Genomic DNA, 12,876 nt, shown 5'->3' with positions numbered 1-12,876 from the left:
TTTCCCACTGCAGCTATCTTTCCCTCCCTATCCTCCTGCATATTTAGCACCTCTTTAAAATATTCTGCCCATCTTCCCCTTACTGCCTTCTCTTCCATTATCATCTCTCCATCTGCACCTTTTACCTTTTCTTCTCTACTTGATTTGCCTCCTCTTCCTCTCTTAATTTCTTTCCAAAACATCTTTTTATTACTTTCAAAATTTTCTGTCATACTCTTACCCCATTTCACATCTGCTCTCCTCTTTGCCTCCTTTACCTTTTGCTTTACTTCTCTTTTCTTTTCTTTGTACCTCTCATATGACTCCCTCGTCCTATTTTGTAACCAATCTGTGAAAGCTCGTTCTTCTCTTCTACAACCTTCTTCGTTTCCTCATCCCACCATTCACTACCCTTTCTTCTATTTCTCCCTGTCCTTCTTGTTCCACACACCATCCTTGCACACTTTATGACTCCCTCCTTGAACCATCCCCATTCCTCCTCCACACCTAGCTCCACTCTATCCTTTACTCCCTTCCACTCCTCTTTCAGCTTCTTTTCGTACTCCTTCTCCTTTCCCTTTTCATTCAAAGAGTTCACTCTAAGCACCTCCCTACCTTTTGTCCCTTTCCTCTTTCTCCATCTATCCTCCACTCTCAACTTACCTTCCACCAAAAAATTATCTGATATTCCCTCACCCTCTCCCCTTAACACATGTACATCCTTAACTCTTCCTATCATAATCCTATTTACCACTATATAATCCATTAGTGCTCTATCTACCACCCTTCCATCCACCACCCTTTCCCATGTGTACTTATGCTTGACTTTCTTCTGAAACACTGTATCTGCTATCATCAACTCTCTTTCTAGACACATTTCCACCATCAACTCTCCACTACGATTCTTTCCTGGGACTCCACATTTCCCAACCACTCCATCGATTGGACCATTTCCTACTCTAGCATTAAGGTCTCCCAGTGGAATTAATCACAGTTAAGATTGAAAACAGGAACATGAAAAGTAGGTTTATAGTTGTTTATGTGCCACCAAAAACTAAGACCTGGACTGACAGCGAACACTCAAAATTACTAGAAGATACAAAGAATGAATTAATTGAGACACTGAAATATGGAGAAAATATTGTAATTATGGTTGACTTTAATGTAAAGGAAATAAATTGGGAAGAATTGAGTATGGGAGGTGGAGACGAACTCTGGGGAAATGTCCTACCGGATATGACCATAGATTACACATTAAAACAATGGGTTAATGAAAATACTAGATTTAGACAAAACAAAGAACCATCGAGACTAGATTTGTTATTCACCTCTGAACCAGAAATAGTAGAGGAAATAAATTATAAAACACCAATTGGGAAGAGTGACCACATACTAATAGAGATCAAACTTAAGGAACAAATTGTGGTAAGAAGAAACAAGAAACATAGAGAAGGAAGACTGATGTACAACAAAACTGATTTTGTAAAACTTAAGAAATTTTTCCAAAATGCCTGTTGGGAAAAGTTTGTATAAGATGAAAATATGATGAAACAAAGACGGAAGAGAAATGGAACATTTTCAAAGAAATCTATAAGGAGGGAACAGATAAATGTGCCTAAGCAGAAACAGAAAAGGGAGTTCATAAAGTGCTGGTATGATAAAAAGTGTAGCAATGCTAAAGACAAAAGAGACAAAGCTTGGAAAAGATGGAAAAGGGACAAAAAAGAGACTAAATGGCAAATATACATTAAACTGAGAAATGTCTGTGGAGGAAGGACGGGAGAGGAAAGAAGATAGGGGTGAATGAAGAGGGGTTGTGTATGGATGATGCTGTGATGCATGAGGGGGAGTGGATGGGGGGTGAGGAAGTATGTATGAGAAAAAAATTGACGCAGCCCAAAGGGATTTCTCCCCGTCTTCTCCTTTCCTGCATGAGGGGACGGAGATGGGGGGTCGCGGAATTTATGAAGTGGCCTTGCTGTGGATGTGCTGTGTCTTGCAACACTGCTTCTAACCCAGGGCAGTGGACAGGATGCAGGAATGAACCATCTTCCAGGAGGTGCCAAGATAGGAGGGAGGGAGGAGGGTGGAGGGGAGTGGAATATATGGGAAAAGAAAGGAGTGGGAGTGATTTCTATGCCTTTTTCTTTTTGGCTACCCCCCATGTAAGGGGGAAAAAGCCTTTGGTGTATGTATGTATGTACAAGAGGGCATGGAAAGAAACTCAAAAAGGACAGTTATAGAAAAGATCTAAAGGAAGGAAGGAAGGGAAAAAAAAAAAAAAAAAAACTATCCTCACAGAATAGTGGATGTATGGAACATACTGGTTAAAGTAACAGTGTGCAAAAACAATACAAGAATTTAAGAGCAAATTAGATATGGCGAGATACAGAAACAGGACATCACAAGCATAGTTCCCCTTCCCATAAGATAAAACCAGGTAAATACAAGCCCTACAATCACCAAATTCAATACTTCACTTAAAAAGAAAGATATATGTCAGAGAGAAAAAGCTCTTTCATGTCTAGTAAGACCAACAATGTCATTATTGCACGACACAATCAAGCACTGAAACAGTACCATCACAGAATAGGCCTTGCTTTTGGATTCAAACAGACCCAGATGCAACCACCACACAGAGGACATAGAACACCTCATACTACAATGCTCTATACTAACAATTCAAAGACAACAACACAATATATTTTCCCTGAGTAACTTGTGGATCCATCTGGAGGCTGTTGCCAGACGCCTGAAGGCCACAGGTTTTTTGCATGAAAGACCAGGGGCAAAGAATTGATCATCTCTCCCCTAAGTTGAATACAACTTTCTGGAATTATACACACAAAATCTGGACAAGGACACCACTGTAGGGATGAGGCTAATGTGTACAAATGTGCACAAGATGAAAATAAAGTATTAAATCTCATCTTACACTTTTAATGGTGAGGGATGGAAAGAATCCATTTATAACCATATGATCCAAATCCTGCAACATCTGCTGCTGGAATTCATTCAGTAGTTGCTTTTTGCTTCCAAGACCATGGAGGAATATGCTGTAACCTTCACTGCAACATAAAATATTGATCATCATTAAGGGAGTCTATCCATAACAACCAAAATAATTTTTTTCTTATAAACCATAATAATGTTTACTAGCACAATTTAAGTACTTATATTTGCACCCCAATAAAATGGGCATCAAAAGGAAAAGTACCTATGAGTCTAACAGTGAGCCATCCCATTCTCCATCTGGATAATCTTAATACACCTGATACTATGACATCTTATCAATTTTCTTACATTTACAAAGACTGGCTGAACTGGAATTGCTGACCCTGGAACAAAGAAGAGAACGAGAGGACCTATTAACCATCTATAGGATTATGAAAGGAAAGGAACACCTTGATAGAGAGGACTTATTAAAGTGGGACAGAGGAAAAACAAGAGCACATGCAATGAAACTCAAAAAGGACAGCTACAGATGAGACCTGAAAGAGCACAGCTTCCCACACAGTGATAGATATTTGGAACAAATTGGACAAAAAAATAGTGTGTGCAAACACCATACAAGAATTTAAGAATACATACATACATATACCAAAGGCTCCCTCCCCTCTACATGGGGGGTAGCCAAAAAGAAAAAGGCATAGAAACCACTCCCACCCATTCCATTTCCTATATATTCCACTCCCCTCCACCCTCCTTCCTCCCTCTTATCTTGGCACCTCCTGGATGACGGGTCATCCCTGCATCCTGTCCACTTCCCTGGGTCAGAAGCAGTGTTGCAAGACACAGCACATCCACAGCAAGGCAGCTTCATAAATTCGGCGACCCCCCCTCTCCGTCCCCTCATGCAGAAAAGGAGAAGATGGGGAGAAATCCCTTCGGGCTGCGTCAATTTTTTTTTCTCATACATACTTCCTCCCCCCCCATACCCCACCCACTCCCCCTCATGCATCACAGCACCATCCATACACAACCCCTCTCCATTCACCCCTATCCTCTGTCCTCCCCTGTCCTTCCTCCACAGACACTCCCCTCCCTTGCAACGCCCCCCTCACCCCATCCACCCACTCCATCCTAGGACGTCCCCTCACATTCACTCCCTCCACCTCTGCCCTCCACACCTCCCTCACCAATCCCTCCCCACTCATTCCCTCCATGTGTCCAAACCATCCCAACACCCCCCTATCAACCCCATTTCCCAGTTCCCCCTCCACCCCCACTCTCCTCCTCACCCCCTCACTTCTCACTCTATCTAGCCCAGCAACCCTCATCACACCTCTCAGACACTTCATCTCAAACACATTCAATCTCCTTCTCTCCCCCCCTCCCACATTCCATGCCTCCGCCCCACACAGCGCTGTCGGCACAATCACTCCTTCATACAACCTCCTCCCAGCATCCATTTGTAGATGTCCACCTCTCATTACACTTTTCAATCCACCAAGACACCCACTCGCCCCTCCCAATCCACACTCCACCTCAACTCCTCCCCCTCCTGCCACATTCGCACCCAAGTATCCAAAACTATCCACCTCCTCCAGTCTCCCACCCCCAATGATCACCTCCAGCCCGCTGCCACCCTCTCCCCCTGCACATCTTATCACCCCACTTCCACCCACACTTATCTTCGGCTTCCTTCCCTCACACACCCTCTCAAACTCCGTCACTAACTTCCTCAATCCCTCCTCTGATCCTGCTACAAGCGCAGTTTCATCCGCAAACAACAACTAGCCCACCTCCCACTCTTCTCCACCCCCCTAAACATCTCCAACCCCTGACCCACCACTCCTGCATTTCACCTCTCGCACCACCCCATCCATGTAAAGATTGAACAGCCAGGGCGACATAACACATCCCTGACGAAGTCCCACCTTTACCTCAAACCATTCACCATTTAAGAATATATATATATATATATATATATACATATATATAAATATATATGTGTGTGTGTGTGTGTGTGTAAAATAGTTATACATTACCTGAGCAATACCATCCACTTTTGAAACTGTAATAAATGCTCTTCAAGCATTGCTTCTCTTTCATTCTTATGAGATAATTCTAAGCCTGACAGAATACTTTGCAATGCTTCTTGAGACAAACGTGGTGTTTTCAAGCGATTTAAAGTATGATCTGATGTCACAATCTTCCCAGAATCTGTGTGATGCATAAAATATTCCTCAGAGTCAGCAGTCTGAAAGTCAAAATATATTCTTATAACTTTAGAAATATTGATATAACTCATAATATAAAAGTCATATTTCTAAAATAAATAACATATTAATTCATCAAATAAATAAACAAGTGAATAGTTTTGGGAAGAAAGTAAATGTAGTGGCACTTGAGGATCTCGGCTGGGTAAAAGTATGGTTACATGAGGGTAGAGGGAAGAGGGTGGGAGTAAGTTGCAAGTAAGTCTTAAGCGGCCCATACACAATCAATTATATTGTGCAATTTCATTGTCAATACTCTGAATTGACGATTAAATTAACGGTGTATGGGTGATATATCGCCCATACACGGTCAATTTAATTGTGTATGGGCAATATATCGCCCATACATGGTCAATTTAATGGTCAATTCAGAGTATTGACAATGAAACTGCGCAATATAATTGATCGTGTATGGGCTGATTTAGAGGAGAAAGGCTGGAAGAAGTGGATAGTTTTAACCCCTTCGATACGATGACGCCTACGTAGACGTCATGAGGAGCAAGTGGGTACACGAGGATGCCAATGTCGGCGTCTTGATTATATTTATTGTAGTTGTACCTGCGTGACCCCCATATTCTGTAAACTGGCTTCATCATATTTTCTATGGTTATCAAAATTCACGGGATTAAAGAGAACAAGCAATGCAGCAGTGACTTTATTTTTTATAATGCGAATATTATGACGCAACATCGCACGTCTGGCAGCTAATGCTGCCTGCGAGATTTTGGCCCGGAGTGAAGGGGTTAAGGTTAGGGTCACATGTAACAGGAAATGGAGAACTGGGGGACTGAGGTAAACTGTTGAGTGAGGGAAGAAAGTAAATAATTTGGGGGACTGAAAAGTATCATGAGAAACAGATATCTAGGAATGGATGTTAAGATTAATGAACTAATGATTGTGTCTATACTTTGCTCACAAATATCACACAAGGATTAGAATTAAATATAAAAGCCCCACCAAAAAGAACAATTATAGTTGCTATAGATACAAAGCTTTTGACATGGTCCCTAGATACATACTATCCAAAAAATATAACTGAGAAAAACATCCATAACAATGACAAGAAGAAGTTAACCAACTTTATGGCAGGAAGATAAAGCAGTGACCCAAAACAATTATATCTAAGGTATACAATGGAGTCACCCAGGGTGCAATACTTTCAACATTACAGTTCCTCCTCTTCAAAGAGCACCAACAAAGACAGCACCAACACTTTCAAAATTGAAATACTAACAAAGATTGTCCAAACTGGAACAATGAAGAGAAAGAGAAGATCTACTGGCCATTTACAGAACCATGAAAGGTATGGAAGTCCTTGACAGAGAAGATTTATTAAAGTGGGACAGAAGAAAAACAAGAGGACACAAAAAAACTCAAAAAGGATATTTATAGAACATACACACATAAGTATACCAAGGCTTTTTCCCCCTTACAAGGGAGGTAGCCAAAAAGAAAAAGGCATAAAATCATTCCCACTCATTCCATCCCTAAATACACTCCACTCCCCTCCACCCTTCCTCCCATCTTAGCACCTCCTGGTTGACGGGTCATCCCTGCACCTTGTCCACTGCCCTGGGTCAGAGGCAGTGTCGCAAGGCACAGCACATCCACAGCAAGGCATTTACTCACTTCTCTCAATCTACATTCTACCTCCACCTCCACTCCACCTTTTCCTGCCACATTTGCACCCAAGTATCTAAAACTAACCACTTCCTCCAGTCGCTCTCCCATAACCTCTTCACTCCAGGCCAAAATCTCGCGGGCAGCATTAGCTGCCAGACGTACGATGTTGTGTCATAATACTCGCATCATAAAAAATAGTCACCGCTTATATCGATCGTTCTCTCTTTCACCCGTGAATTTTGATAACCATAGAAAATGTGATGAAGCCAGTTTAGAGAGTATGTCAGTTACGCAGGGACAACTACAATAAATATAATCAAGACACCGATATGGCAGCCTCGTGTATCCACTTGCTCCTCATGCTGCCTACGTAAGCGGCACCGTATGGAAGAGGTTAATGCTCACTTTCAGTCTGCTGCCACTTTCACCCCTTGTACATCTCATCACCTTACTTTTACCCACATTTATCTTCAGCTTTCTTCTTTCACACGCTCTCCCAAAGTGTCACCGAGTTCCTCAATCCCTCCTCCGATCCTGCCACAAGAGCAGTGTCGTCCACAAACAACAGCTGGCTCACCTCCCACTTTTCTCCATTTTCTTTAACCATCTCCAATCCCTGACCCACCACCCTTGCATTTACCTCTCGCACCACCCCATCCATGTACAAGTTGAACAGCCAGGGCGACATAATGCATCCCTGACGAAGTCCCACCTTTACCTTGAACCACTCACTCTCTCCATTTCTAATCCTGACACATGCTCTACTACTCTCATAAAAACTCTTGACAGCTCCTAGAAGCTTTCCTCCTATCCCGTATATCCGCAAAACCTCCCTCAGTGCCTTCCTGTCTACCCTGTCGTAAACCTTTTCCAGATCCATAAAAGCCCAAAAAACATCCTTCCCCTTTCCAGACACTCCTCCAGTCCTCCGACACTCTACCCTGTCTCCAGCAAACATTAAATAACCTCACCAGCCAGTCCACCATCACTGTACCTCCTTTTCTTAGACATTCTGCATGGCATCCATCCAACCCAGGTGCCTTTCCTGCTCTCATCATCTTAACCACTTCGGTACGGGACTTAAATCTCGCGGGCAGCAGCCAATGCCAGCCGTATGACGTGTCGTAATAATACTCGCATCATAAAATATAGTCACCGCTTATATCGATCGTTCTCTCTTTCACCCGTGAATTTTGAAAACCACAGAGAATGGGATTCAGGGCGCATTTGGGAGAATGTAAAAACACAGGGGCGACTACAATAAATATAATCAAGACGCCGATATGGCAGCGTCGCGAATCCACTTGCTCCTCATGACGCCTACGTGTGCGGCACCGTATGGAAGGGGTTAACAACTGCCTTCACTTCATCCTTCCTTATTTCTCCTCCATTTCCTCACTCATCATGGTCATTTTCTTAGCATTTCCCACCCAAACTATCTTTCCCTCCCTATCCTCCTTCACATTTAGCAACTCTCTAAAATATTCTGCCCATCTTCCCCTTACTGCCTTCTCTTCCATTATAATCTCTCCATCTGCACCTTTTACCTTTTCTTCTCTACTTGATTCTCCTCCTCTTCCTCTCTTAATTTCTTTCCAAAACATCTTTTTCTTGCTTTCAATATTTTCTGTCATACTCTTACCCCATTTCACATCTGCTCTCCTCTTTGCCTCCTTTACCTTTTGCTTTACTTCTCTTTTCTTTTCTTTGTACCTCTCATATGACTCCCTCGTCCTATTTTGTAACCAATCTGTGAAAGCTCGCTTCTTCTCTTCTACAACCTTCTTTGTTTCCTCATCCCACCATTCACTACCCTTCCTTCTATTTCCTCCTGTCCTTCTTGTTCCACACACCATTTTTGCACACTTTGTGACTCCCTCCTTGAACCATCCCCATTCCTCCTCCACTCCTAGCTCTACTCTATCCTTCACTCCCTCTCACTCCTCTCTCAGCTTCTTCTTGTACTCCTCCTTTTCTTTTTCATTTAACCTCTTCCATACGGTGCCGCACACGTAGGCGTCATGAGGAGCAAGTGGATTCGCGATGCTGCCATATCGGCGTCTTGATTATATTTATTGTAGTCGCCCCTGTGTTTTTACATTCTCCCAAATGCGCCCTGAATCCCATTCTCTGTGGTTTTCAAAATTCGCGGGTGAAAGAGAGAATGATCGATATAAGCGGTGACTATATTTTATGATGCGAGTATTATTACGACACGTCATACGGCTGGCATTGGCTGCTGCCCGCGAGATTTAAGTCCCGTACTGAAGTGGTTAAAGAGTTCACTCTAAGCACCTCCCTACCTTTTGTCCTTTTCCTCTTTCTCCATCTATCCTCCACTCTCAGCTTACCTTCCACCAAAACATAACCTGATATTCCCCCACCCTCTCCCCTTAGCACATGGACATCCTTAACTCTTCCTATTATACTCTCATCTACCACTACATAATCCATTAACACTCTATCTACCACCCTTCCCTCCACCACCCTCTCCCATGTGTACTTATGCTTGACTTTCTTCCGAAACACTGTATTTGCTATCATCAACTCTCTTTCAAGACACATCTCTCCACCATCAACTCTCTTTGATTCTTTCCTGGAACTCCGCATTTACCAACCACTCCTTCAATTGATTCATTTCCTACCCTAGCATTAAGGTGTCCCAGTACTATTACATTGACATTTCTCCCTAATACCTCTATGCACTCATTTAAATCTATCCAAAAAGCCTCCCTTCCTTCTACACTCTTCTCACTACCAGGCCCATATACACTTACAAAAACCCACATCTCCATTCCCAGTTTCACCTTCATCCACATTATCCTTGAGGAAACCTCCTTCCACTCCACTACTAGTATAGCCACCCCTTCTCTCCCTCGCCCTCTCTTCACTCCTGATAACCTCCCACTTACACTCGCCCTTCCCTCTCAACTTAAGTTTCACTCAAAGCCAACACATTCATCTTTCTTCTCACAAACATACTACCTATCTCTTCCCTTTTACTCTCATCTGTACCACATCCATGCACATTAAAAGACCCAAACCTTAGGGTGCTGGTTGGAAAACTCCTAGACCCTCTTATGCCTTTACTTTTTTTAGGAATGTCCCCTGTGGGGCTACAGGGAGAAGGATGCCTGGTCCCAATCCCTGTCCCTTTTTTCTTGCCTCTTACAATCCAAGTGAAAATACTTGGTGGCAGTATTCTTTTGCCCCCACCACAGGGTAGGTAGGCGAAAAAGGAAATGAATATTCAGAGAAATTGTACAGGACAGTAACAAGGGGTTGGGGGACAGCATAACGGAGGGACAGTCATAGTATAAAAGTGTCATCATTTCTCTATGAACAGAAGTTTTCCTCTATCACAGACAAAATGATGTGTGACTGTGGTCCGTAGGGGTGCCCCATATAGACCCTAAAGCATCAATTTCCTTTCTACCAAAAAATTATTTGACACTCCTTCACTCTCTCCCCTGAAAACATGAACATCCAGATCTTCCAATCCTATCTTTGGCTACTACTACATCATTCATTATTGCCCTATCAACAATTCTTCTGTGCACCACCTTTTCCTACGTATACTTATGTTTGGCTCTTTTTAAACACTGTGTTTGCTTTCACCAACTCCCTTTCTAAGAAAATCTCTAACATCATTCTTACCTGGCACTCCTAACATCCCTACTACTTCATCTATTGGCTCATCTCCTACTTTAGCATCGAGATCCTCCAGTACCACTATAATCACATTCCTCCCAAATCTCCCTAAACATCCCTGCATAAATATCGATGATGCCATATACCCTGGTTGAGCAAATCCATAACACCATGTGCAATACCAATCCTTCGAAGTACTTTCTGACATGATCCACCACTGTTATGCACTACACTACCAGGTTATGTAAAGCTTTCCAAGACCTCAATGTCCTTGCCATATGCATGGACAGACTGAACTGTGTCATCCAGTAAGACCTTAAACTCCTGAACCTTGGTCTTGGTCCAGGAGACCTCAAGTTCATGCAGTCTCGCCTCCCTGTGCTGCAACTCAGGCCCTCCAATGACTGCAAGATGGACAGCAAAAACACGGCAAGTGACACTGGTTTAGTCAACAGATGCTACACAATGACACTGATCAACAGCTCTGTCCAATACCCAGTCCATGAAGGTGTTGAAAATGTTGGGGCAAAGAAGCACCCTTGCCTCACTGTTGAATTAACAGGAAAGAAGCAAGACACACCTCCTCCATACTTTATATCACTCTCTGTTCCAGAGTATAAGCCAGATATCTGGTTAGTAATCCTTGCAGGAATCCCACGGATCCACAAAAGATCCTAGAGCACTCAATGATGCACCAAGTCAAATGCTTTCTTGAGATCAATGTAAGCAGCAAGAAACCTGTTGAAACTCACATCAGCACTCCAGAAGAATATGAATCCCAAGGATCCAATCTGTTGTTGTTGTTGTTGTTGTCGTTCCCTAGACTGTCTGTCCGAGCAGTCCCGTCTCCCCAAGGAAGGCCACAGCCGAAACTGGGTTTTCCCACAAATCCTTTATAGAGTGTATGTTGTGTTGTTTGTTTTGCGTTGTTGACTTACTTGGCATGAACCTTGACTGTTCAGGCCTCTGAAACTTTAGCAGGTGTAAACGAACCCGGATCAGCAATAGATGGGCAAGCACTTTACCTGGCACATTGAGCAGTGTAATTACATGGTAGTCATTACAGTCTTGCTGATCCCATTTCCCCTTCCAGATAGGGACAACCAGACCCTTTTCCCTGTCACAGGCAATGGTACCGAAGTGCCACACAGACAGTACCATATGCACCCCACAGATCATGGCCTCACCTCCAGCTTTCAGCAATTCTGCACTGATGTTGCAGATACCAGCAGTTTTTCCACCCTCTAACTTATTCACAGCCTCATTGATTTCTGTCAGAGTAGGCAGAGATTTGTTTATTGGTGGATCAGCAACTGCCACCTGAACAACATCAAGGGAAAACTGTCTACTTGGAGGGTCACCCATGAGCAACTGATCAAAGTTTTCAGCAAAGGGGATACACTCCTCCACACCCGCCACTAGCTTGTCACCATCACCTGTTTGGACTGTGCTCCTCTGGGTAGCAGGTCTGGAGCAGAGTTTCTTCAGGGCTTGGTGAGCAGGCCTGTGGTCATTTGCAATAATATGGCCCTCAACATCCTCAACAATTCCTCTGACTTACCTCTTTTTATCCATCCTCATGACAGCACTAGTCTGCCATTTCCAAGTCCATTATATGACAACCCTACTTCTTATCTATTAAAGAATTTTGAGCAAAGAACATCCCTTCAGGCCACATCATCCTTTCATTCACTTAGTCTTCCTCCATTCACTCTTATCTTTTTCACACACAGGACATTCAAATTCAACTACAAAAATATTCTATCTTCTTTTGAAGCAAAAGAATAAAGGAAAAATAAACCTTTATAACTGGTATATAAACTCTCAAATATAATATTGAACTTTTCATTCCTTCATACAATTCAGATTAACCAATTTTTATTTACACAGCATTCAAAATAAATTAAACTAACATACCATGTCAACATTAGTGACTGCTTTCCGTCTTTTACCCTTGGCTGGGGTCTTCACAGGAGTTTTACCTGGAGCCTTAGAAGGTGTTATGCTTAAGATCGTCTTTACAAGACTTTTCTGAGGTGTCTCATATGTTTCATTAACTCTTTCCTCATCTGAGGAAGAATCTCCACTGAGATTAAAGTCACTGTCTTCCTCAGATTCAGAAGAATCATCTTCATCATATACAATTTTTTGAATCCCTGTAAAAAAAATACAAATTGTAACTTTACACATCTGAAAAGAATTTCTCTGGTAATCGGAACAATATACAGATCATAAACATACTTCCAGCACAAAAATGCTTACGCTGAGATACCCTTTTCCTAAAGCTATAAGGTGTAGCTGATTCTTGTAAGGAAGTAGACAAGCTTCTCCTGCTTTTTGGAGTATTTCTGCCACCTGAAAGGAAAAATTAATATATATTAATGAGACCAAGTTCAATAAT

General features: G+C 42.5%; 1 protein-coding gene across 1 annotated transcript in view; it reads right to left on the bottom strand.

Annotated features, from left to right (window-relative positions):
- LOC143039865 (origin recognition complex subunit 2-like) overlaps window positions 1-12,876 on the bottom strand; it is an 87,960-nt gene that overhangs the window by 35,056 nt on the left and 40,028 nt on the right. Inside the window, exons 4-7 of the mRNA XM_076210134.1 lie at window positions 12,738-12,830; window positions 12,393-12,631; window positions 4,971-5,182; window positions 2,915-3,047 (exon numbers count right to left, since the gene is read on the bottom strand). Of these exons, the coding sequence (XP_076066249.1) occupies window positions 2,915-3,047; window positions 4,971-5,182; window positions 12,393-12,631; window positions 12,738-12,830 (677 nt within the window). The remainder of the gene's footprint in view (window positions 1-2,914; window positions 3,048-4,970; window positions 5,183-12,392; window positions 12,632-12,737; window positions 12,831-12,876) is intronic.

This window comes from Oratosquilla oratoria, chromosome 27, assembly GCF_046742065.1.
Source record: "Oratosquilla oratoria isolate Oo_2021 chromosome 27, ASM4674206v1, whole genome shotgun sequence".
In the NCBI taxonomy this organism is placed as follows: domain Eukaryota; kingdom Metazoa; phylum Arthropoda; class Malacostraca; order Stomatopoda; family Squillidae; genus Oratosquilla; species Oratosquilla oratoria.
Note: the sequence above shows the minus strand (reverse complement) of the source record. Positions and strands in the feature narration are given on the sequence as shown.